The sequence below is a fragment of the Raphanus sativus genome, chromosome 3, assembly GCF_000801105.2.
Source record: "Raphanus sativus cultivar WK10039 chromosome 3, ASM80110v3, whole genome shotgun sequence".
Lineage (NCBI taxonomy): Eukaryota > Viridiplantae > Streptophyta > Magnoliopsida > Brassicales > Brassicaceae > Raphanus > Raphanus sativus.
The window spans coordinates 23,836,288-23,856,647 of record NC_079513.1 but is presented as its reverse complement, the minus strand read 5'-3'; the positions used below and the strand labels follow the sequence as shown (position 1 = coordinate 23,856,647).

General features: G+C 35.9%; 5 protein-coding genes and 1 long non-coding RNA gene across 6 annotated transcripts; 3 read left to right on the top strand and 3 right to left on the bottom strand.

The window, feature by feature from the left end:
• The first annotated feature begins 52 nt into the window (after nt 1–52).
• LOC108847479 (probable receptor-like protein kinase At1g49730) lies at nt 53–2,050 on the top strand. Its single transcript, XM_018620723.2, has 7 exons — nt 53–309; nt 653–908; nt 1,006–1,058; nt 1,137–1,204; nt 1,271–1,366; nt 1,436–1,505; nt 1,579–2,050. The coding sequence occupies exons 1-7, from the start codon at nt 237–239 to the stop codon at nt 1,884–1,886; spliced, it is 924 nt and encodes a 307-aa protein (XP_018476225.2). The 5' UTR covers nt 53–236; the 3' UTR covers nt 1,887–2,050.
• LOC108847478 (chaperone protein dnaJ 3) lies at nt 2,015–4,343 on the bottom strand. Its single transcript, XM_018620722.2, has 6 exons — nt 4,083–4,343; nt 3,543–3,711; nt 3,316–3,454; nt 2,941–3,217; nt 2,646–2,844; nt 2,015–2,565 (listed from the first exon to the last, which is right to left on the bottom strand). Exons 1-6 carry the CDS (start codon nt 4,233–4,235, stop codon nt 2,240–2,242), a joined length of 1,263 nt encoding a protein of 420 aa, XP_018476224.1. The 5' UTR covers nt 4,236–4,343; the 3' UTR covers nt 2,015–2,239.
• A 1,649-nt stretch (nt 4,344–5,992) lies between these two features.
• LOC130509337 (glycosyltransferase BC10-like) lies at nt 5,993–8,301 on the top strand. Its single transcript, XM_057005180.1, has 2 exons — nt 5,993–7,455; nt 7,892–8,301. Exon 1 carries the CDS (start codon nt 6,361–6,363, stop codon nt 7,444–7,446), a length of 1,086 nt encoding a protein of 361 aa, XP_056861160.1. The 5' UTR covers nt 5,993–6,360; the 3' UTR covers nt 7,447–7,455; nt 7,892–8,301.
• Nucleotides 8,302–8,386: 85 nt separating this feature from the next.
• On the bottom strand, nt 8,387–9,266 carry LOC130509338 (uncharacterized). Its single transcript, XR_008943416.1, has 3 exons — nt 9,128–9,266; nt 8,746–8,784; nt 8,387–8,661 (listed from the first exon to the last, which is right to left on the bottom strand). It is a non-coding gene; the product is annotated as an uncharacterized LOC130509338 (long non-coding RNA).
• Nucleotides 9,267–10,584: 1,318 nt separating this feature from the next.
• LOC108845567 (glycine-rich protein 23-like) lies at nt 10,585–10,980 on the top strand. Its single transcript, XM_018618759.1, has one exon. It carries the CDS (start codon nt 10,585–10,587, stop codon nt 10,978–10,980), a length of 396 nt encoding a protein of 131 aa, XP_018474261.1.
• Nucleotides 10,981–11,560: 580 nt separating this feature from the next.
• Nucleotides 11,561–13,418, bottom strand: LOC130509665 (protein FAF-like, chloroplastic). The gene is made up of 2 exons (XM_057005836.1): nt 13,307–13,418; nt 11,561–13,199 (listed from the first exon to the last, which is right to left on the bottom strand). Exon 2 carries the CDS (start codon nt 13,154–13,156, stop codon nt 11,798–11,800), a length of 1,359 nt encoding a protein of 452 aa, XP_056861816.1. The 5' UTR covers nt 13,157–13,199; nt 13,307–13,418; the 3' UTR covers nt 11,561–11,797.
• Nucleotides 13,419–20,360: the final 6,942 nt, after the last annotated feature.

The following is a 20,360-nucleotide window of genomic DNA, read 5'->3' as shown; positions in this document are numbered from 1 at the left end:
AACGAAAACCGTTATGATTAAAGATGGTGGGAAAGCAAAGAAAGAGAAAAAAAAAAGGTAGATGAGATTTTTTTACAGCTAAAATGATGTCGTACAGTTGACACTCCCAAAACTTCCAAGAAAAGCATCAGATCCAATCCAATCCAATCTTCTCTCCCTCCTCAATCATTTCTCATTAGATAAAGAGAGAGAGAGATAGAAACTTCAGAGCTCAGTGAGGAAGGAAACGCATCGCCATGGACGATCGACCTCCCCTCAGCCGCAGAATCCATTTCCTTCTTCTCGCCTGGCTTCGCCGTACTCGCTCCGGTGAGCTCACAATTTCCCTTCCTTTTCATCTTCCAGCTTTTTCAGATTAACTTTTTTACTAGATGTGCGCCTTCAAATAATGTTGATCTGTTTTGAGATCTAAGTTGACTCCACTATTCTGGACTAGTTTCGTAAATCATTTAGAGTGACTTGGTTATAAGTAAGATTGTATTTAACCTGTACTTGGTTAGTTTTGGTTTAGTAGAGTTTGACTTAAACTAACTCAAGTTGAGCTACGATTCCAACTTTTTGATCTCTAGTCATTCTCTCTCTCTTTGTTATGTTATGTTTCTGGAGCAACTTTATAACAACCATACCACATTGTATGCCACATCAATCACAGGTAGAATAGAGTTTGTGAGACGATTCGGATACAAGGAACTCGTGAAAGCAACCGAAGGTTTCCGTAAGGTTATTTACACCAACTACCACGGTTCTGCATACACTGCCAAATTCAAAGGCGGCGAGGTTGCTCTGGTCAAAGAACTCAAGTCTCTCGATCTCGGACGCGAGAGGTTCTATGAGGAAGTCCAGCTCTTGGGACGCTTACGTCACCGCCATCTCCTCACTCTTCGCGGCTTTTGCACCGGACGCAAAAGGTGCCAAAACTCTTTGGGAATCTACAAAAAAAAAACAAATGTTTGTTTGTTAGCTTTTTCATTTAATCTTCTTCTTATTATTGCCTCTGCTTCTCAGGATGCTAGTGTATGACAATATTGAAAATGGGAGCTTGAAAGAACATCTCAATGGTAAAAATAACCCCTCAAAACATTTGTCATCATAACACAATCAGCACTTTACTAAAACTTCTGTCTCTTTCTTGATAGATCCGCTTAAGACTCCTTTGAACTGGAAGACTCGCATCCAAATAGCTATTGGGGTCGCAGCTGCATTAGTAAGTTACTTTTAAAAATGTTTATTTAACATACATACCGATTATAATCGCCTCTTTTAACCGCAGGAATATTTGCTGATCTTCAGCAGTAGTGATGCACAGATCTATGATGTTTCAGTGAACTCATGTAACATCATGCTGGATCAAAACTTCACCCCAAAAGTAAGTTCAATGGTTAGAGAGTTCAGTACATATAACTGATTTTCAATAACTGAAATCTTCCTCTCGCAGATTACAGACATCCGCATCAACAGACACACACAAAGCCATCCCAAAACAACCAACGATGCTTGCTCCGAAGGTACAAAACTAAATCTTCTGCTTCTCGGTGTCCTTTTTCGCTTTATTCACCGTTTTGAAAACTGACGTGTTAGGATCATGTGCGGATGAGGAATGCGGAAACGTGATATTCCAGCTAGGAGTGTTGATGTTGGAACTGATCACAGGACAATCATCAGACAGACAAGGCGAAGACTTGATCGAATGGGTACAACACTCTTGCATTGCAAACTCCATTGATAAGATGATTGATCCAGATCTCGGCAACAGCTACAACTCTAGAGAACTCCAGAAGGTGCTGGCAGTGGCTCGACTCTGTATAAAATCGAGGTACGAGCCACCTTCCTTCTCAATAACACATGTTTACCGGTATCTACAGAAGAAGATTGATGTTGCATCATAACGGTCGAAACTGTGATGACATATGGCCCCATTTCAGACAATTCTAGATGTAATAATAATAGCTAATAGAGTGATATATCATTGTACTAGACTTGTGTCTTGATCAGCAACCCTGTACAACTTATGATAGATAGATAAAGCATTTTCAATAACTGTAGAAAGAAATTATGTTGGTGAAATCCTGTTGATTTTGCACATTAAATTGCTGGTGGAGAGGACAAAATCTGAAGAACTAGAGAAGGTTATTCAAAAATGAATAAAACAAAATTGTAACAAGAATTTGGGCAAAGTCTATAAAAAAGATATTAAGTAAAAAACCGCAAATGTTGGATAGCACTAAAATGTGCATGTCGATCACTGCTGAGCACATTGAACGCCATGACCACCGCCTTGGCCTTCTTCTTCATCATCGTCATCATAAGCCTCTCTTTTAGCTTGAGCGTTTCTTTTCATCTCAGCTTCAATGTTCACATCATGCAGCGTCGTCTCTTCGCACTCATCTATCTCCATGTCGCTCAGAGCTGCCTTTGCCGGCCTTGGTAAGACAGCTTCAATGGCCTTTGTCTGATTCGGGCTAAGCGACTCCGGGAACTCGACCGTGAAGTGGATGTAAAGCTTGCCCTTCATGAACGACCTTTGGTGCATGGGCATCCCCTCGTCGCTTATCGCCCTGTATGAATCTATCAATAAACAAATACACGCAATGGTAAGACACAGAAAAGCTGGCGTAATGAGAAAGGCTAGTGGTTGAGATATGTACCTGGCTTCACAACCTCCCCTGGGTTGGATTTGATGAGAAGCTGTCTTGCGTCCAAGTGCGTCAAAACGAACTGGAATCCACAGAGTGCTTCTGTTAGAGAAAGAGTGTGCTCCACAAAGAGATCATCTCCCTTTCTCTTGAACTTTGGGTGCTCCTTCTGCTGAATGACGAACACTATATCTCCAGTGACTGTATCAGGCTGTTTTTCAAACAACAAAACAAAGTTTAATAAGAAGACGAGTAAGATTAGTGATGATCAAAAGAAGATAACGAAAAAAAAGAGTATATCACAAACCGCTTCATCTGCTTGTCCACGGAATGTGATCTTCTGACTGTGTTGCATTCCCTTTTCAACAGCTACTTCAAGCACCTTCTTCTCGGTGATCACTTTATCTCCTTTGCACTGTGGACACCTGTCACGATCATTGATGGTCTCTCCTGTACCCTTGCAATCATGACACGCATGCTGCATCTGCTGAACCATCCCAGGTCCGATCCGCCTGATCGAGACCTTCATTCCCTTTCCTTGACACCCACCACATTTCATTGAAGCTCCAGACTTTGAACCCTTTCTGCCATAAATAAAATCACACTCTTTTTAAGCATCTTGGAGACATTAAAAAAAAAGAGTAAAAAATCGAAAGACAAGACAGGAGGCAGATCTACTAACCCGTTACACTTTGAGCACAGAGCATTCCTAGAAAGTGAGAGCTTCTTTGTCGTTCCGAGATAAAGATCCTCAAGGGAGACCCTCAGGGGGTGAACAACATCTTCACCACGCCTCTGCCTCCTTCCACGGCTGCTGCCACCTAATCAAAAACAAAAATTTAAACCATTACCATCTATCCATCAATTGTGATATAAGAGAAGGCAAAGGCACTGTTTGAGAAGACTAACCTCCGAATGGGCTTTCACCACCACCGAAGAAGGACGAGAAGATATCAAAAGGGTCGTGTCCACTGCGTTCACCCATTCCATCCTTGAGTCCATCCTCTCCGTATTGATCGTAGATCTCACGCTTCTCTGGATCACTAAGAACTCCATAAGCCTCACCTAACTCCTTAAACTGCAGAGAGAGAGAGAGAGAGACATACAAAGTACCGTTAAATCTTTTGAACAACAAGTCTACAGGTTGCAAAGACCAACCCTATACACGTCATAACCCTCCACCAAAACAAGTAGATTCAACGGTCCCTTAACATCTATAATCCCAACAACAACTAAAGACAGATCAAATTCAAGTAGCTATCATCCCTAGCACGCTTCAAAGACCTAAAGCTCGAAACTTTCAGATCAAACCGGACTTATATACATATTTAACGAAGACCCATGAGCTTACACGACCTCTTATCGAGCAGAGAACCCAAATCAAACAATAAAGGAGCTAGCTTTCTCAAAGGAAAACAATTCAATTCCACAGAATCTAAGATTCAATACCTTCTCAGGATCTCCACCCTTGTCGGGATGGTTTTTGATGGCGGCTTTCTTGTAAGCCTTCTTGAGATCTTCGGGCGACGCGGTCTTAGGAACGCCGAGGATCTCGTAGAACTTGGTGTTGTCGCTCTTACTCGAAGGTCCTCTTCTGAACATCTTTTCACTTCCCTTCTTTAAGAAAACCCTAACTGGGAGAGGAGGTAAATCGCGCGAGGCTTTAACGGCGGCGAGGAGAAGGAGACGGAGTTTGTTTTCGAAGAAAGCTAATTGGGTCTTGGTGGAGAGCGGAAACACTGTTATATAAGTCTTTTCTTTTTGCCTTTTTCCTTTTTACTTTTAAGCCTTTTTTTTTTTTACGACACTTTGTTTTGTTTTTATTCAGTTCTTCTCCTATTGGGAAAAATGGATAAAATTATATAGAGAAAAATGGAAATTTAGCTAAGAAATCAAAGAAAATAGATTAAATTTGAAACTTATATAAACAATTTTATGTATGTCTATTTTAAGAAATACAATGAAAAGTATTAAGATCTTCTCTCTATAATTTTAAACTGTTATTATTTATAATGACAGTGACAAATCCTAATATAATTAATACATTGATTTTATATATTTTAAAAGTAAACTAAAAAATATTATCAACATAACCTAATCAAATAAATATTTAAATTTTATTATAGGTGTTTAATAATTTTAAATGTTAATTTTAAAAAAAACTTATATAGGCAAGTATTATTTTATTATTTTAAATCTGTAACAATATCTATGATTTAATGATTATGATTTAACATATTAAGCTACAAAATCTATGCATAATCTATACAGAGTATACACCGCGGGAAATCAAAGTGGTTGATATTGTAAATGATATTTTAAAAATTCAAGTTGTATTTCATTACAATTAAGCATATTTACAATTTTCTCTTGAGTGTCTACTAACATTGTTTTGAAAATGCTAATAACAACAACTAGCATTCGTGGTAGATTTGCTTCTTTACAATATGAGAATCTGAAATTAGACTTTTAGCAACCATCTAATATTCTTAATTGTTCCAAGCACACTTTGATATAAGAATTCTATGAAAATTATATTTAAAAAAAATATAAAGTTAACCTTGTACTATACATACTACTCGGGTAACAAGTAAATTAAAACATCTCAGCAGATAATATACTTTTTTAAGAATCACATAGTGGTGTATATGAGAAAAACATATTAAGAAGAAAAAGTCAGGGTTTCCCATTATTTGGTATAGCTCTCTCTCTGGACATGTAGGCCTTGACACTTTTAAGAGCACTAAAACAAACAAAACAAAACTGGGTCCTTTATAACAATATAATTGAAGAAATTTGGAATTTTTGACCATGTTTAAGTATGACCCATTTTTTAAAAAAAAATATATAAAATGTGTTCATCTTAAAAAACACATTAAATTTGTGCCTTTTAAGAAAAAAAAAAAAGTTAAATGGGCCCTTATTTTTGCAACTCTGCACACTACTCTTGGACCGGATCTCAGAATACCCAGGGCTCTATCAGTAAGATCCTGAGTACGTGTTTTTGTACTTGTAAAATAACATCCCAGCAAATAAATGCAGACCAGTTAAACAGATCAGTTGGACCAACCGAAATCAGATACAACATTCAACATCTAATTATATTATTTAAATCAATCAACCACGTTTATTCAATTCAAAAAGAGGAAAATACCATATTCCGACATCATCATCGACCGAACCGAAGCCATTACGGTAGTATTATCAACGACGGAGTAACGCCGTTAACTTTCCCCATCGATCTAAATAAACAATCACTTGACGACGTAAGGGGTTACGCTTGTCGGTTCGTAATTGACACAAATACCCCTCCGCTCATTAAAAAAAAAAAAAACTATTTTCTCGCGTCAATTACAACGCAACAAAGGAAGAAGAACAACAAATCGCTCTCTCTCTTCTCTCTCAATCGTCTCTACATTATCATCACCACCACCACTACTTACTGTGTGAGAGAGATCCTCTTGATTTCTAGGTTTTTCTCAATCTGGAGAAATCTCTGTGAAGCTATTGAAATCTGGAGAAATTCTGGGTTTATTCATCGTCTTCCCACTGCGATCTCTGTCAGAGAGGAGGGAGAAATCGAGATCTCGATCGAAGGGTCTCTAGTGTTTGAGATTTGAAGCATCATCGTCGCTGAAAGAGATCATCTTTCGGGTCTCTTAAACTCCAAATCCAATGGATGATTGACACATCAACATTCTAGGGTTTCTCGATTCCTCTCTTCTCAATGTACTCGAAGCAGTTCATCATCCCCTTCTCCCTCCTCCTCTCCCTCCCAATCATCTTCTTCCTCTTCATCGCCCCTCATGTCTTCCCCTCCCCACCCGCCGAATCCCTCATCCCAATCTCCGACGAGATCTCCGACCAAACCCTCTTCTCCTCCGCCGCCGCCTCCTCAACCTCCCTCTCCCACCTCTCCTCCGCCTCTCCCAAGCTCAAGATCGCCTTCCTCTTCCTCACAAACTCCGACCTCCACTTCGCCCCGATCTGGGACCGATTCTTCTCCTCCCACCCCAAGTCCCTCTACAACGTCTACGTCCACGCCGACCCTTTCGTGAACATCACTCGCCTCCAAAAAGGCTCAGTCTTTGCAAACGCATTCATCGCAAACGCGAAACGCACCGCGCGAGCCTCCCCGACGCTCATCTCCGCCACGCGCCGCCTCCTCGCCACCGCCTTCCTCGACGACCCGGCCAACACCTACTTCGCCGTCCTCTCCCAGTACTGCGTCCCTCTCCACTCGTTCACCTACGTCTACGCCTCCCTCTTCGAGTCCCCGACCTTCGACAAATCGTCCGACCCGGATCCGAGCCCGGGAGGGGTCAGGGTCATTTTCCGGACCTTCATCGAGCTAATCTCCGACGAGCCGAGGCTCTGGAAACGGTACAACGCTCGCGGGCGTTACGCGATGCTCCCCGAGGTTCCCTTCGATAAGTTCCGTGTTGGTTCTCAGTTCTTCGTCATGACGAGGAGGCACGCGCTGCTGACGATCAAAGATCGGGTCTTGTGGAGGAAGTTCAAGCTCCCGTGCTACCGCTCCGACGCGTGTTACCCCGAGGAGCATTATTTTCCGACTTTGTTGAACATGAAGGATCCGGAGGGGTGTACTGGGTATACCTTGACGCAGGTGAACTGGACTGGGACTGTGAAAGGGCATCCTTATACTTATAGACCGAAAGAAGTGGGGCCTGGGCTGATTAAGAGACTCAGGAGGTCGAGACACTCGAGCTCTTACCTTTTTGCGCGCAAGTTTACTCCTGATTGCTTGAAGCCGTTGCTGGCTATTGCGGACTCGGTGATTTTCAGAGATTAAGTTTTGCCTGTAAGTGTTTCTCAAAAAGCTCTCTTTCTTGTGTATTGTGTGGGCTTGGTTTAGGGAACTTTACTGTTGATTGGTTAATAGTTGTAATATTAGTTTTGTTTGATTTAAACCATTTAGTGGGAAATATATTTATAAGCAGAACTTTGGCTGTAGTGATAAGATTAGAGATTTCAAAATCAATCATCAGGGACTCTGGTTTATCAGTGAAATGCTAAAGAAAAACAGTTTCGATTATTTTAGAGATTTTTGCATTGCTTTCTGATCATGAGACAGAAAAAATATTTTGGATTATACAAATCTGCCATGAAATGTACTTCCTGATCGTATCAGTTTCTTGCTCTATTAAATTTTTGTTTTGTTTTAAGAGGTCTTTATTTTGTCTTTTAATATGAACAGAGTCTCATATTCTATCTGCTTCTGCGTATGTCTTTTGCAGGGAAAAGTTTTGGTGAATTTCTCGTGTGCAAGCGAGTGGCATGAGAAAAATTTAGAGAAGTTTTTTTGGACCGAAGAAGTATTTAAGGCAGGTTTCATGGTGGGATGAAGAACAAAAATCAGTTTCAGGATTAAAGAAGAGACGAGACGAAAAAGATTATCCTTGGGGAGGCTTGAAACAAATAAACCAGTTTTCCTGGTACTTCAAGCGGAACCCCTTGTGAGTTGTTGTCACATTATATATATATATATCACACGAAAACAAAAGATTAAGCAGTCACTTTGAGATTAATTGTTATTATTCTTTTGAATCTGGTGATGTACATAAGCAAGAGATTTTTTACCTCCAAGGTGTGGGGTCTGTACCATTATGGTTTTGTGTCAAGGATTATCTAAGAAGAGAACATGCTATTTTCTTGGTCTTTTTGTTTGTTGACACGCAATAGAAAAAGATTCGAAGCTTGTTATCTTATGTCTAAAAACATTATCTGACGCAAATACAGAAGTTGTAAGGTCATAAGCGTTTGAGAAGTGAGGTCAATTTGTTTCCGATGTATTAGGAAAGACAAGAAGTTGGTGATGTGCAAAGAGAAACACAGACATAAAGCAGAACAAGTGTGAGATCATACTCGAGAAGACCAAATCTATCAATGGCAACAACAGCAAAAAAAGAGAGAAAGAGATCAGCCTTTCTTGACCGGCCTTTGGACGTATGATTTGTTTGGATCCTCTGTCTTCAGTTTTGGAGGACGTGTCTCTTCCCTTTTTGGCCTGAAGGATGATGAAAACAGAAGCTTAAACTGAAATCTGTCCGAAGGAAATAGAAAATAATTAAATATGTAGGGTCTAACGCACCTTCTTTCCTGCTTTCATGAAGTCTCTCCAGCTTGATACCTGCACATGGAAACGCAAACGTCAAAACAGTATCTGGTTGAACTGACATAATCGTTTTAACTATTTCAAATGCGTTCTCTTCCAGAAAGCCATTTCTAACCGTACTTAAGTGCCAAATGGTGAGGTTAAGTGGGTCTAAACTAACAGATACATAGGCAGGTCCGGCCAAGAATCAAAGATAATGGGATTAACAAAAGCACAAACACAGAATCAAAGTTTCGAGTGTATTTTTTTTTAGTTTTAATCAGTGGCCGTAGTAACTAACATCACTTAGAAGAGACAATTGAGAAGATAAACAAATGTCTTCGTAGTGTACGTAACGTAACAGAAGAGAAAAGAACACCTTTCAGTACTGTCTTTTAACATCATCCGTGGAAGAATCGGAAGATAGGTTGAGATGCTCAAACGGGTTTAGCTTGAAGCATGAGAGAATCCTACAGCAAATTTTCAATCTTTTTTTTAAGATAGGATCAGAAGATCATACAGGTCAACAATGTCAACACTCAGCAGTATGAAAATTTCAAACTTTTTTTACAAGTGGGCTTTCAACTTAAGACTACTTTTTACGGCTTTAAGTCGACCTTTGTATGTATTAGAGACTTGGCCCAGCCCATATTGGAAATTAGGCTGTTGAGATCTTTATTGCGTGGTGATAAAGCTTTTACAACCAATATTTATAGCCAATCAGTTGTTTATGATTATGACTTTTGTTGGTTCACGTTTTACAGAAACCAGCATTAAGTAGCTTTAGTCTTCTAAAAAAATTGCAATCAGCTTCTTAAAACCTAAGTTTAAAGTAAAAATGGTTTTTGTTTATAATATAAAACTGGACAAAGGAACCATTTTACGATAATAATAATAGACCCCAGTCAGATTACGTGAATAGCTGAGGTAGATGAAAACAAACATGAAATCAAATCTCTATAAATATTTGAATGATTGAAGAAGGAGAATGGTTGTCACTTGTCAGTTGTCACGAGCTTGAGCTAGAAATCCTAGTTTTCGAATCTAATTTTAATATAACTGTGATATTTGATACAAATATATGATGAACACAATTGAACGACTTGTATATAACAATTGGTATCATATATAGGTTCCCCAACTCTTTAACTATGTTTACACCATACTGTTTTCTTTGTGTTGGATGAGATCAATATAAGGCAGTTGGACAAACAATGCATAAATAAATAACTTTGTCCAGAAGTTTTTTTTTTTTAACTTGTGACCGTTGAAACATCATTTAGATGTCATCATTCATATGCTTTTTACAGGTTGAAACCGTGCTGATCTTTTTTAGGTACTCCATATCGGTCTCTTGCCATTTCCTCGCAAATAAGATAGATTACCAACCAGATACATGCAAGCACGGCTCTCGACTCATTTATAATATATCTAAGTCAAAGTAAATGACTGATAACAAAAAGAGTTTGATTTCAAGAGATATCTTCAGCTTGTTGTATGTTATACCTATTTGTTTTAACCGCATATATAGACTATTTAAAACTTGGTTATACAATGATTCCTACTTTCGAGGGAGAAATCAATGTTCAATAAAAAACAAAACAAACAAATAAAACTACAGCTCTCTTACAAAAAGAGTAAACCAAGTAATCCGGTTTATTTAGGCTACGTACACTATAGTATGCACAATTGACAATAAGTGCTATTATCATGATGTCCCTCTAAGCCTCTCTATATATACTACCCTTGTCACAAGCAATCTCCTGAAAAGAAAACATATAATCTCTTTCATTAATTTTAATATATACCTACAAACAATTCCAAATTTCGACAATTATGGGTTTAATCTCCCATAAAGCATGTATGTTTGTTTTGGTATTTGCTTTGGTCACTCATTTTACTGATGGAGGTGGTGGTGACATCGGTTGGATTGGAGGTGGAGTTGGAGACATTACTGGAGAAATAGGCGGTGGATTTGGCGATGCTGGCCAAGCTGGAAGGGGAGGAGGATTTAGCGGCAGTATAGGAGTTGGTGATGCTAGCGAAGCTGGAGGGGGAGCAGGAGGATTTGGCGGCAGTGTAGCATTTGGTGGTGGTCCCAGAGGTGTTTCTGGTGGAGAAGCAGACGGTTCAGCAGGTGGAAAGGTAGGGGCGATGGAGGTCGCTGAGGGTTTCTTATGTGCAATGACGAGGAGCTACGAATCTCATGCATATGTTATCATTTACAAGTAACTTATTCATTAAAATTATTATATGATACAATAAAAGATATGTATGTCATTTCTCTATTTTACTTGCAAGTTGTAGTGCACCTCAGTGTGCATATACAATACCATAATGTGTTACACTGTTCTTTATACATAACTTGGGAGGTATATATCATATATGTTAAAAAAAAGTATATGCTATTACAGTTTTTCGACAAATACGTAATTCTGGTTACATATAAATTGCATGAGAAACTGCAGAAGAAGAATAGACCATGCATATTCATCCACACAACAACTCTTATATCAAGTTTCCAAATTTAAGTCGGATTGTGTTTTCTAGTTTGTGAACATATAAACTTTTGAAAAGCTCGACAACCAGTCACATCCAATGAATGTGTTTGAGCTTTCCTTAAGTATCCTTTTTGCTGATATGATTTAAACTTTATCACAATATAGTGAATAAACAAATCAATAAAATATTTAGCAAAAAAAAAAACAAATCAATAAAACGAAATCTCTCAGCCTTATTTGAGCAAATAAGGAACAACAAAGTTTGTACAAAACACATCACTCATCAATTATTTCTTACTCTAACCTACTCATGATTCTTAATTTTATTATTTATATTTTTAATCCACAAACCAATAAGGCAAGTGGTAAAACATATAGATATGAAGTAAAAAATAAGCAGAACACCATCAGTAGCAACAACAAGTATTTGGTTGACATGGATATATATACGAGTATACTTACTCATATATGTATTATAGATAGATATATGATATATCATTATATGCTTATGCCTCCGTAAATTACTCATTTTTGGTAAGGTCTTGAATTTATGAAGTGGCAATGCAGAAAGGCTCAACGGACAAAAGAGATCTCCTTCGTTCCTTGCAACCATTTATCCAACCGTCATTTATAACACCCATTGAATTCTGGACATAGTTTTGGGTTTGAAATTGAGTTTTTGAGTTTAGGCCCAATATTTCATTGTTAGTGGGCTTCCAAAAGTAGTCGCATGTGTTAAAGCAAGCGGCTCCTACCGTGTCGTCCACCGTGGATAGCGGTTTCATTGACCGAGCTAGTTGAGCCACCCTTGGCCTCGGTGGCAGAGAGTGGACGACCGGCATGGACAGGTCGGATTTGGTTTGGGACTCATCTGTGACGGGCCATCTTGAGTTTCTCTTTGGTATTCCAATAGGCTTACATGTCAACCTGTGAACCGTAACAGGCCCAATAGGCTTCTGTGCCACCTTATATAGAAGCCCATTGGGCTTGTAAACAAATTCGTCTTGTGTTTCATCTTCTTCTTCCTCATCGAACCACTGAACCTCATCAGTTTCATCTTCTTTGTCGCCAACCATGTCAGTTTCTGCGAAAGTGAGGAGGAGACGTCCGTCTTGTCGCTTGGCGGAGAAGTTGTTGTGCGACGGCACAGAGACAGCCTCTAGAACTAGTCGACCATTGTCACGGCGAGTTTTCATGTGAAGAGCAGAACCTGTCTGGCTCGAGAGAGAACGAATCGGTGGAGGAAACGAATCTCGAGGCAGCTCCATGCAGGTTGTCTGATCAGTAACCGTTCTTGATCCTTGTTCAACCTCAACACCAACCTCTGTTTCTTCTTCCTCTTTGGTCACTGTGACGTCAAGGGCAAGATTCTCCTCAGCCTCTCCAGTCTCCGAGGAAGCCTCATACGTGGAGAAACCTTCGCAACCCGTCTCGGATCCGAGGCTCTCAGTGCAAATCTCTAGGCTTTTCTCGCTCAAGGAGCTGGAACGTTTCACCAGAGGATGAACATACGGTGGAGGAACCGTCTCCGTGTCCGTCTTCTTCTTCTTGTCCGATAAAATCGAACTCCATACATCGGTTTGGCTCGGCTCGGTCTCATCCTTCTTCTTGTTCTTGTCTTCTTGAATCTGAGCCCATATATCAACCCCAGATCTTGATCCTTCTTCGTCTTGGGAGCTCAACGAGTCAGCACCAAAGTTACGGAGCTTCTCCGAGGAAGAGATCCTCTTCATAGGAGAAACCTCGTTCTGCGAGAGCCAGTTCTTGGAGGACAAGTCAGCGGAGAAAGTCCTCCTGAGTGAAGGTGCAGATGAAATGTTGCTGCCACCAAGTATGGTCACTATGCCTTGCTGCTTCTTCAACGAGGAAGAGAAGCCAAGGCTCTTGCTTAAGCCACAAGCCATCATCTTGCAAAGAATCAGAATCTCTCAACACTATTCCCTCGCTTTCCTGCACAATTATAATTTGAATGTTTTTAACAATCACTGGTTACAATAAGTCAACAAATGTAATATTTTTGTCTCCCTTTGTGATTGATTATGATCCGGTTAACATACCTTGAGATTTGAGAGAGATCAACGTTCAAGTGTGTGTGTGTGTGTTAGGTGGTGGTGTTATTAAGAGAGAAAGAAGATGATGTTTTTGTGGTTTGATGGATGAAAATGTGACATGAAGAGAGGGGAGTGAAGATGTGCTTTATATATAGTGGTTCTCTCATTATGGAACCATGTACCGTGGGGTCCTCCATCAAATGACTCTTCACAAATTTTCTTATTTGTTGGGAATTTTTTTTATATACAAAACCCTCCAATACTTGTTAAAATTTTGAAAACATTTTTAATAATGATGCACTAAGAAACATAATGTTTTCAAGATGTATTCTGCTAATTAACTATTTCTCCAAGAACATGTTCGTACATTTAGAGTGTTGACCTTAAACTTTGGAATTGGCAACTTAGCATATTGTATTAATGGTTTTACTTTTTTTTACTAATAATGTATGGTTATTGTTTTAATTATCGATTTCGTTTTCCACTACTCCAACTACATCAAAGTATCAAACAGATTAGTTATATTATATGTCATATAGCTATAAGAATTAATTTTGCCTTAAAAAATGTGACTATCAGTTGTAAATTGTAAGTTGTAAATAATGCGTCTGCGGAGAAAAAGTAACGGATATGAAATCAAACATATAAAAATTGATACATTTATGTCAAAAAGAGAAAACTGTTGACGTATGGCATCGATACTCTGTTGAACCAATAACGTGGCACATTGTGGAAGTCACAATTTTCATCTTTCTCTTTAGAGTTAAAACGATGAGAATGTTCCAAAAATATGCAAAGAAAGCTGGATGCCATTATCAGGATTTTCTATTGTTTAAGAGTTACCTTTCTACCACTTGGGTTTTAATTTAAAGCATGGCATAGTTGTTAAAGAATAAAATTTAAATAATATATACATATATTATGTAAATATTAATTTAGTTTAATAATTAGGGTAATATCTATTACAAGTATATAAAGTTAGTGTGTAACTGTAAACCATTTTATGGAATAACATGAAATAAAAAGAATTCAAATGAATGGAATGAATTTTTTTTTTTTGAACACAAATGAATGGAATGAATATGAATTCAAATGAATGGAATGTATATAAATGGAATAGAAGTAGTTATAGCCTTAGGAATAAAAAGAATGAAATAGAGATAAAAATTTAAGTAATAATTGAATTAAAAATAAAACTAGGCACTCTATCCATTCCACTTATTCCTCAACATTATGTTGCTGAGTGATTTGGTTAAGAAATTGTTCTCTTTCCATTTATTCCAAAAAAGTTTTAGAAATGCTTTATGAATGATTTTTACTATAACTAGTGTTATTTTTGGAATCAAAGTGAATTATCCATTCTACATATTTCAATTCTAAATTTTGTTGATCCGGTTACATTCAAAGAGATCGAAAACTCAAAACCAACAGAAATCACTAAAAAATAAAAGAAAAAAACATCATAAACTTTTAGATTAGTAATGATATATATCTAGAAATCTACATTTCTTATACAACTGAGTCCTATTTTTTTCACTTGCAACTCAACTAGTTGTAAATAATTCACTTGATGATTGCACATGCATATCTATCATTTTGCTTGAACCAAGCTTTCCTAAACAAAATTAATATTAGGTGTAAAGCGTAAAATTAATATGGTTCTAAACTGTAAAATTAATAACCATAGTTTTTAACAACTATGTTCAGTTCAGAAAGAAATATATATCGTGATCGTTTGAAATCTATTTGGAAAGAAAAACACAAGTTGCTGGATAGGAGTAGAATACGGTCCGAGAGACAGAGACGTCTGCATGGGAATACGAAGACTGAATATTTTTTTGTCCTCAAGTGTACGTGGTCTGTATGTCTACGTGCGTATATATGTATATATCAGTATATTTGGTGTTGATAATGATGATGAGATCACTTGGTCCTATCGCAAAACGATAAAATGTTTTGAAAGTATCAAAAAGTTATCAACTGTGTACCCCTACGTACTTACATGTATTGTTCTGTAACATTGATTGTAAGAGTTCGTTCTCCTACTTTTTTGAGTGGTGTGATCGCATCCTATCTCCAGAATATTGGCCCGCTACGTCTAATCCCTAATAGTAACACATGACTGATAATATATCTGTATAAGTACCCACAATAATATTAAAACTAAAATTACAACTATATGTGTATATAAACTTTTGTTTTTTGTAAACTGGCATTGTATATAAACTTTCAATAACCAAAATATTTAAGTATCTAAACTATTCAAATATTTTTTGATAAAAAAAGAAAAAAACTATTCAAATATTTTTAGCCACCCCTGCCTTCGGCTATATGATCCATGTCTTCCTAATTAGCTAACGATAGTTTCTTTGACAAAATCACTAATACAGACAAGAACAATAAAACATGTGAAGCTTGGTTTACAATGATGGTAGTATATACACATATACAAATATTACTTATTAGGAAGACAAATGTAAGAAAAATATAGTTTATTTTGTTTTAGCATAAGCCAACATTATTTTAGTTATAAAAAATTGTATTAGTTTCTGTTATTTCCTATAAAATAAAATATGAAAAAATGTCATGAAGTCCTGAAACCTTCACAAACCTATATAGAGATTTTTAATGTTTCTCAAACGACTTGTGCTGCTTTTGACAAAAAAAATACGGATAGTAATTTAGATACAAAACATGAAAACTGGTGGTTTAAAATTTTACCAAAAGGGGATACACAATAGCAATGACATCCAAAAAGAACAAACATTTCCAATTAGGTTAAAGAAAGATAGCGAGAGACAACATTGTGGGCAAAAACATCGCTTAGGATGGAAGCAAAGGAATAGCCTTTCTTCTTTTGGATGACCAAAATGAATTGGCGGACCAATTAATTTTTCGCAAATTGAATTTACCAAAAAAATAAAGTTCATGCATAAATTACTCATGAGAACATTCATAAAAAAAATTGATTTTCTTAAGGCCATCGATTATGTTGAATTAGTTATTAGTGTGGAGTCAGTACGTAGCGTAAGCACGGCCGATTAGGGGCACAAGGCTAGCTGTGTTTTTTTTTTCCATTATGCATTTTTAAAAAAAAATCCTATATATGTACACGATTTTTTTTTTTCATTTTGGTTTAGTCATTAGAGCAACTTTAACGGTTGAACTTTAACGGTTGAAACCCTTTTTCAAGTTTCTAATAATTTACTTTTTTTTTTTTGCAATTATTTTTAAAATAAAAATAAAATAAAAACCAGTCATAGTTAGCCATTTGGACAAAAACTATCTGGTATAATTAAGTTCTAATCCTTTACGCTTTTAGAGTTTCTGTGTTTCTATTTCATCACTGTTTTACTTTTTTTTTTATCACAATTTAATGCTTAAAAACTCTCCTCCATCCCTGCGATGGAGGTACTCTTAAGACTGTTTAGCAAAGTTTAGCAATATTAGCAATGGTGCTGTGTGGAATATGCCATGGTCTCTTCACTACGTAGGAAAATGTGCAACCTATACATAAGATCTGATATATTTTTTATTTTTTTAAGCTAATATTTTGGTTTTCTCCACATCTATTTTAATTAGTTCCGTAGTTAATTTGCTCACACACTTTTAGAGATGTTTTTGTAGCTAGTATTTGTAAACATACTGGTGTAATTAAGTATGTGTTAACATTTTAACAACAAAAAAAGTGTGTGTTAACATCATGCATAGAATCAATTAAAAGAACAACCCACATTTAAGATACACGATGAAAAATGAAAAGACCTAAAACGATAGAGATAATAGCATAAGCGGTTTATTCGATAGCTTTGGATTCCTATTTATCTATTTGTATTGTTTTTTTTTTGTATATATGCGTGGAATATACTGTCACTTAGGGCTGGGCATTTTATCCGTTAAATTTGATTCGATTCGTTATCCGTTGCTATTCGATTCGAAAATTCCGAATATCCGTAAGCTTTCGAAGCAAAGCAAATACTAAAATTCAATATCCGTCAAAATCGAAGCAAATCACAAATATTAAAATTTTGGGAAGCGAATATCCGATCCGATCCGTCAATATATAAATACATGTATATTTTGATTATATTTAAAGTTTTAAATGTATAAAATTATATAATTATTATTCTAATATATTATTTGATAGATTCTATTCATATTATTACTTATATAAAAGTATTACATAAAAGGAAGAGAAAATATTTACGATAATTATAATTTTTTTTTAAGTTTTGTGTTATTATAATTTTAACTAAGTTTAAAAATTTACAAAATATGAAGATTCATTGCTTTTTTTAATTTTTATCTTTTATATCATGCAAAAAATATATTTTACAAAACAAATTTGTATCAAATTTTTAAGATTATTTGTATTAATCAAAACAAATGAGAGATCCGTAAGTATCCGCGAATATCCGCAAATATCTATTTATTTTCCGGATATCCGTTTTTCCGAATATCCGTATTTTTCCGAAGCAAAGCAAATCGAAAAATCAGATATCCGTAACATTCGAAGCAAATCACAAATACCTTCAAAAACCCGAATATCCGATCCGTGCCCAGGCCTACTGTCACTCCATTTATATTAATTAGAAGTTCCCTCTATAGATATCCGTAGCATCATGATGTAACAGCCTCATATGGTTCAGAACTGATATAGTTCAATGTTTACAGAATTATTCTCAAACAATATAACACAGCAATTACGTTTCATAGTGTTTTTTTGGAAACGTGTCAGACATAACATTGCAAAATATATTCTAAAAATGTATTAAAATACTATAAAAGTGAAAATAGAGGTTATGTATATGAGAAAACGAGCTTATATAAATACCTAACTACAGTATATCAATATTAGGTATTCGTGGAAAAACAATTAGAAAAGGTATGTGACACTTTTCACTAAGTTTCTTTTTATAAATCGGGGGTATCCCACCCGAGACCCGACTAGTCCCCTAGGAGCTGCCCCACTGACGACATGCTAACCCGATTGCTATGCGTGATTAGATATATGACATCTGACCATGGAGATGGGTAAATTTAGGTGGTAGGTTTCAAATCCATGATATTTAACAGTGTTCAAGAAAGCGTTAGACGCTAAGCGGGCGGCGATCTAACGCCTAACGTCTAGAACGACTAAACGGACGTCTAAATTATTAATTAAACGGTTTAAGCGTTTATAAATTATAACAATATATTAAATATATGTAATGTTTTATACTTAATAATAGTAAAACTATTTTTTATATATGATAAAAATTATTTTCATAAAAATCTATATTACAATATATTAATTATTATAATTTATGAATAATAAATTATATAATATTTATTATTACAATATTGTAATTATCTAGACGATTTAAAAAGTAATTGACACGGTCATGTAACGCCTATCGCCTAAGCGTCGCCTAGACGACCGCCTATACCGCTTTTTAGAACACTGATATTTAACATCTTTCCAAATTTGCCGTACCATCCGACCACATGGTTATTCTTATTAAGTTTAAAACTTCAAAAACCATATTTTAGCTAAAATCATTAAAACTTATGGATATATAAAAAATTGGATATAAATTTCTGCTTTGGGAACAAAATACAAACAAAATGATGAGTTTTGAGTGTTTAGGTAATCATATAGTAATACTTATTCGCTGATTAGAGAAAGGAAATTAAAAAGCAAGCTAAGAGATTACCCAACAGAAGAATCATGAAAGTGGAAAGCAACCGAAAGCTCGTATCTTGTTGTGTGCATGTTGGGTCCTTTTGTCTCTCTTTTTCTCTCTACGGATGTGCAGAAGATGCTTCATATATGTAGCGTCGTTCATTAGAATAAAAATAATTAACAGTAACTAAACAAAAAGGTCTCGATGTTGATCCCTTTCTGAGTATTTATGATATTTATGTGGTAACCACAAAGATAAATTATAGAATATAATAGTAATTATATAAAGTTGCATGATCAAGAGAGCTTGACGTGCAAAGAGATAGAGAGCCCGTCGCCACACATGAAGAGGAGGGAAAGGCTGATAGCCAGACATGGATGCGGTTTGTCTTTACCTACATACCAAAGAAACCCAACAACACTAAATTTCAATTCTATAACCAATTTTTCATTTTTTATTCACTGATATGTGTCCGATAACTTAAAATAGAAGTTTCAAGTTTTAGTAATATTTTCGGTTTAATGCAACTAAAGGACAATACAAAGAAAAGAGGAAAATACAACAAATATTTAAACCAGAATGATATACTTTTACAAAACTAAGTGTGAAAATATCATTCATTGGTGACATGCTCTGTACAGTATTATATACTATATCTTGCAAAAGAAAAGAATGACAAGTACGTAAATCCTATTTCCTTCGAGTTTACTGTAACATATGTTTGGAAAAACATGTGAAGCATGACTAAGAAAACGCTAAATTCCCCAATTTTTTCTTTTTCTGAAATAAGCTTCTTCAAAGATCATAATAGCAGTGTCGGTCCAATGTTTTTGGATGCCCTAAGCAAAATTTTAATAAATTGTATTTTATGTTCTTATCTAATATCATATATATAGTATTAATCACATTAAAAAATTAAAATAAATCAATTTGTTTAATAGCTTTTAAACCTAGCTCTGCAGAAAAACCTTTTTAAATTCGATATAACATTTATTTGAGAAATTTAAAAACAGAAATCAAACTAAAAGCACGATAAAGAGAAATCATCTATTAGTAAACCATATCGAGATGATATTTTCATGCTTTCGCTTTATTAATGATAAATGGAAATAATTTCATAGAGTTTACTGTATACCAATACTATGTTATCATAAACATTTGGCTATATTCACTCCTAGTTTTATTAAAATCATTGGAAATACGGAATTTTCTTTTTAAATATGTCATTGCTCTATAATGTATTGACTTAATATATTTAATAAGAAAAGTTTCATAGTAATGTTAAACTTTTTTATAAATATCTTTATTAAAACTATAATTTTATTTACATATAATACTAAAAAGGAAATAATATGAAAAATTTAAAGAAAATACACCCCCTTAAAATTGGATGT

Bases quoted from the DNA above. Each gene is read 5' to 3' on its own strand.
- LOC108847479 (XM_018620723.2), top strand. From the start codon at position 237: ATGGACGATCGACCTCCCCTCAGCCGCAGAATCCATTTCCTTCTTCTC. The intron at 909-1,005 runs GTGCCAAAACTC...TCTGCTTCTCAG, and splicing joins TTTTGCACCGGACGCAAAAG to GATGCTAGTGTATGACAATA. The intron at 1,059-1,136 runs GTAAAAATAACC...CTTTCTTGATAG, and splicing joins CTTGAAAGAACATCTCAATG to ATCCGCTTAAGACTCCTTTG.
- LOC108847478 (XM_018620722.2), bottom strand. From the start codon at position 4,235: ATGTTCAGAAGAGGACCTTCGAGTAAGAGCGACAACACCAAGTTCTAC. The intron at 3,218-3,315 runs GTTAGTAGATCT...TATTTATGGCAG, and splicing joins CTGTGCTCAAAGTGTAACGG to AAAGGGTTCAAAGTCTGGAG. The intron at 2,845-2,940 runs GTTTGTGATATA...TTTGAAAAACAG, and splicing joins GTGGACAAGCAGATGAAGCG to CCTGATACAGTCACTGGAGA.
- LOC130509337 (XM_057005180.1), top strand. From the start codon at position 6,361: ATGTACTCGAAGCAGTTCATCATCCCCTTCTCCCTCCTCCTCTCCCTC.
- LOC108845567 (XM_018618759.1), top strand. From the start codon at position 10,585: ATGGGTTTAATCTCCCATAAAGCATGTATGTTTGTTTTGGTATTTGCT.
- LOC130509665 (XM_057005836.1), bottom strand. From the start codon at position 13,156: ATGATGGCTTGTGGCTTAAGCAAGAGCCTTGGCTTCTCTTCCTCGTTG.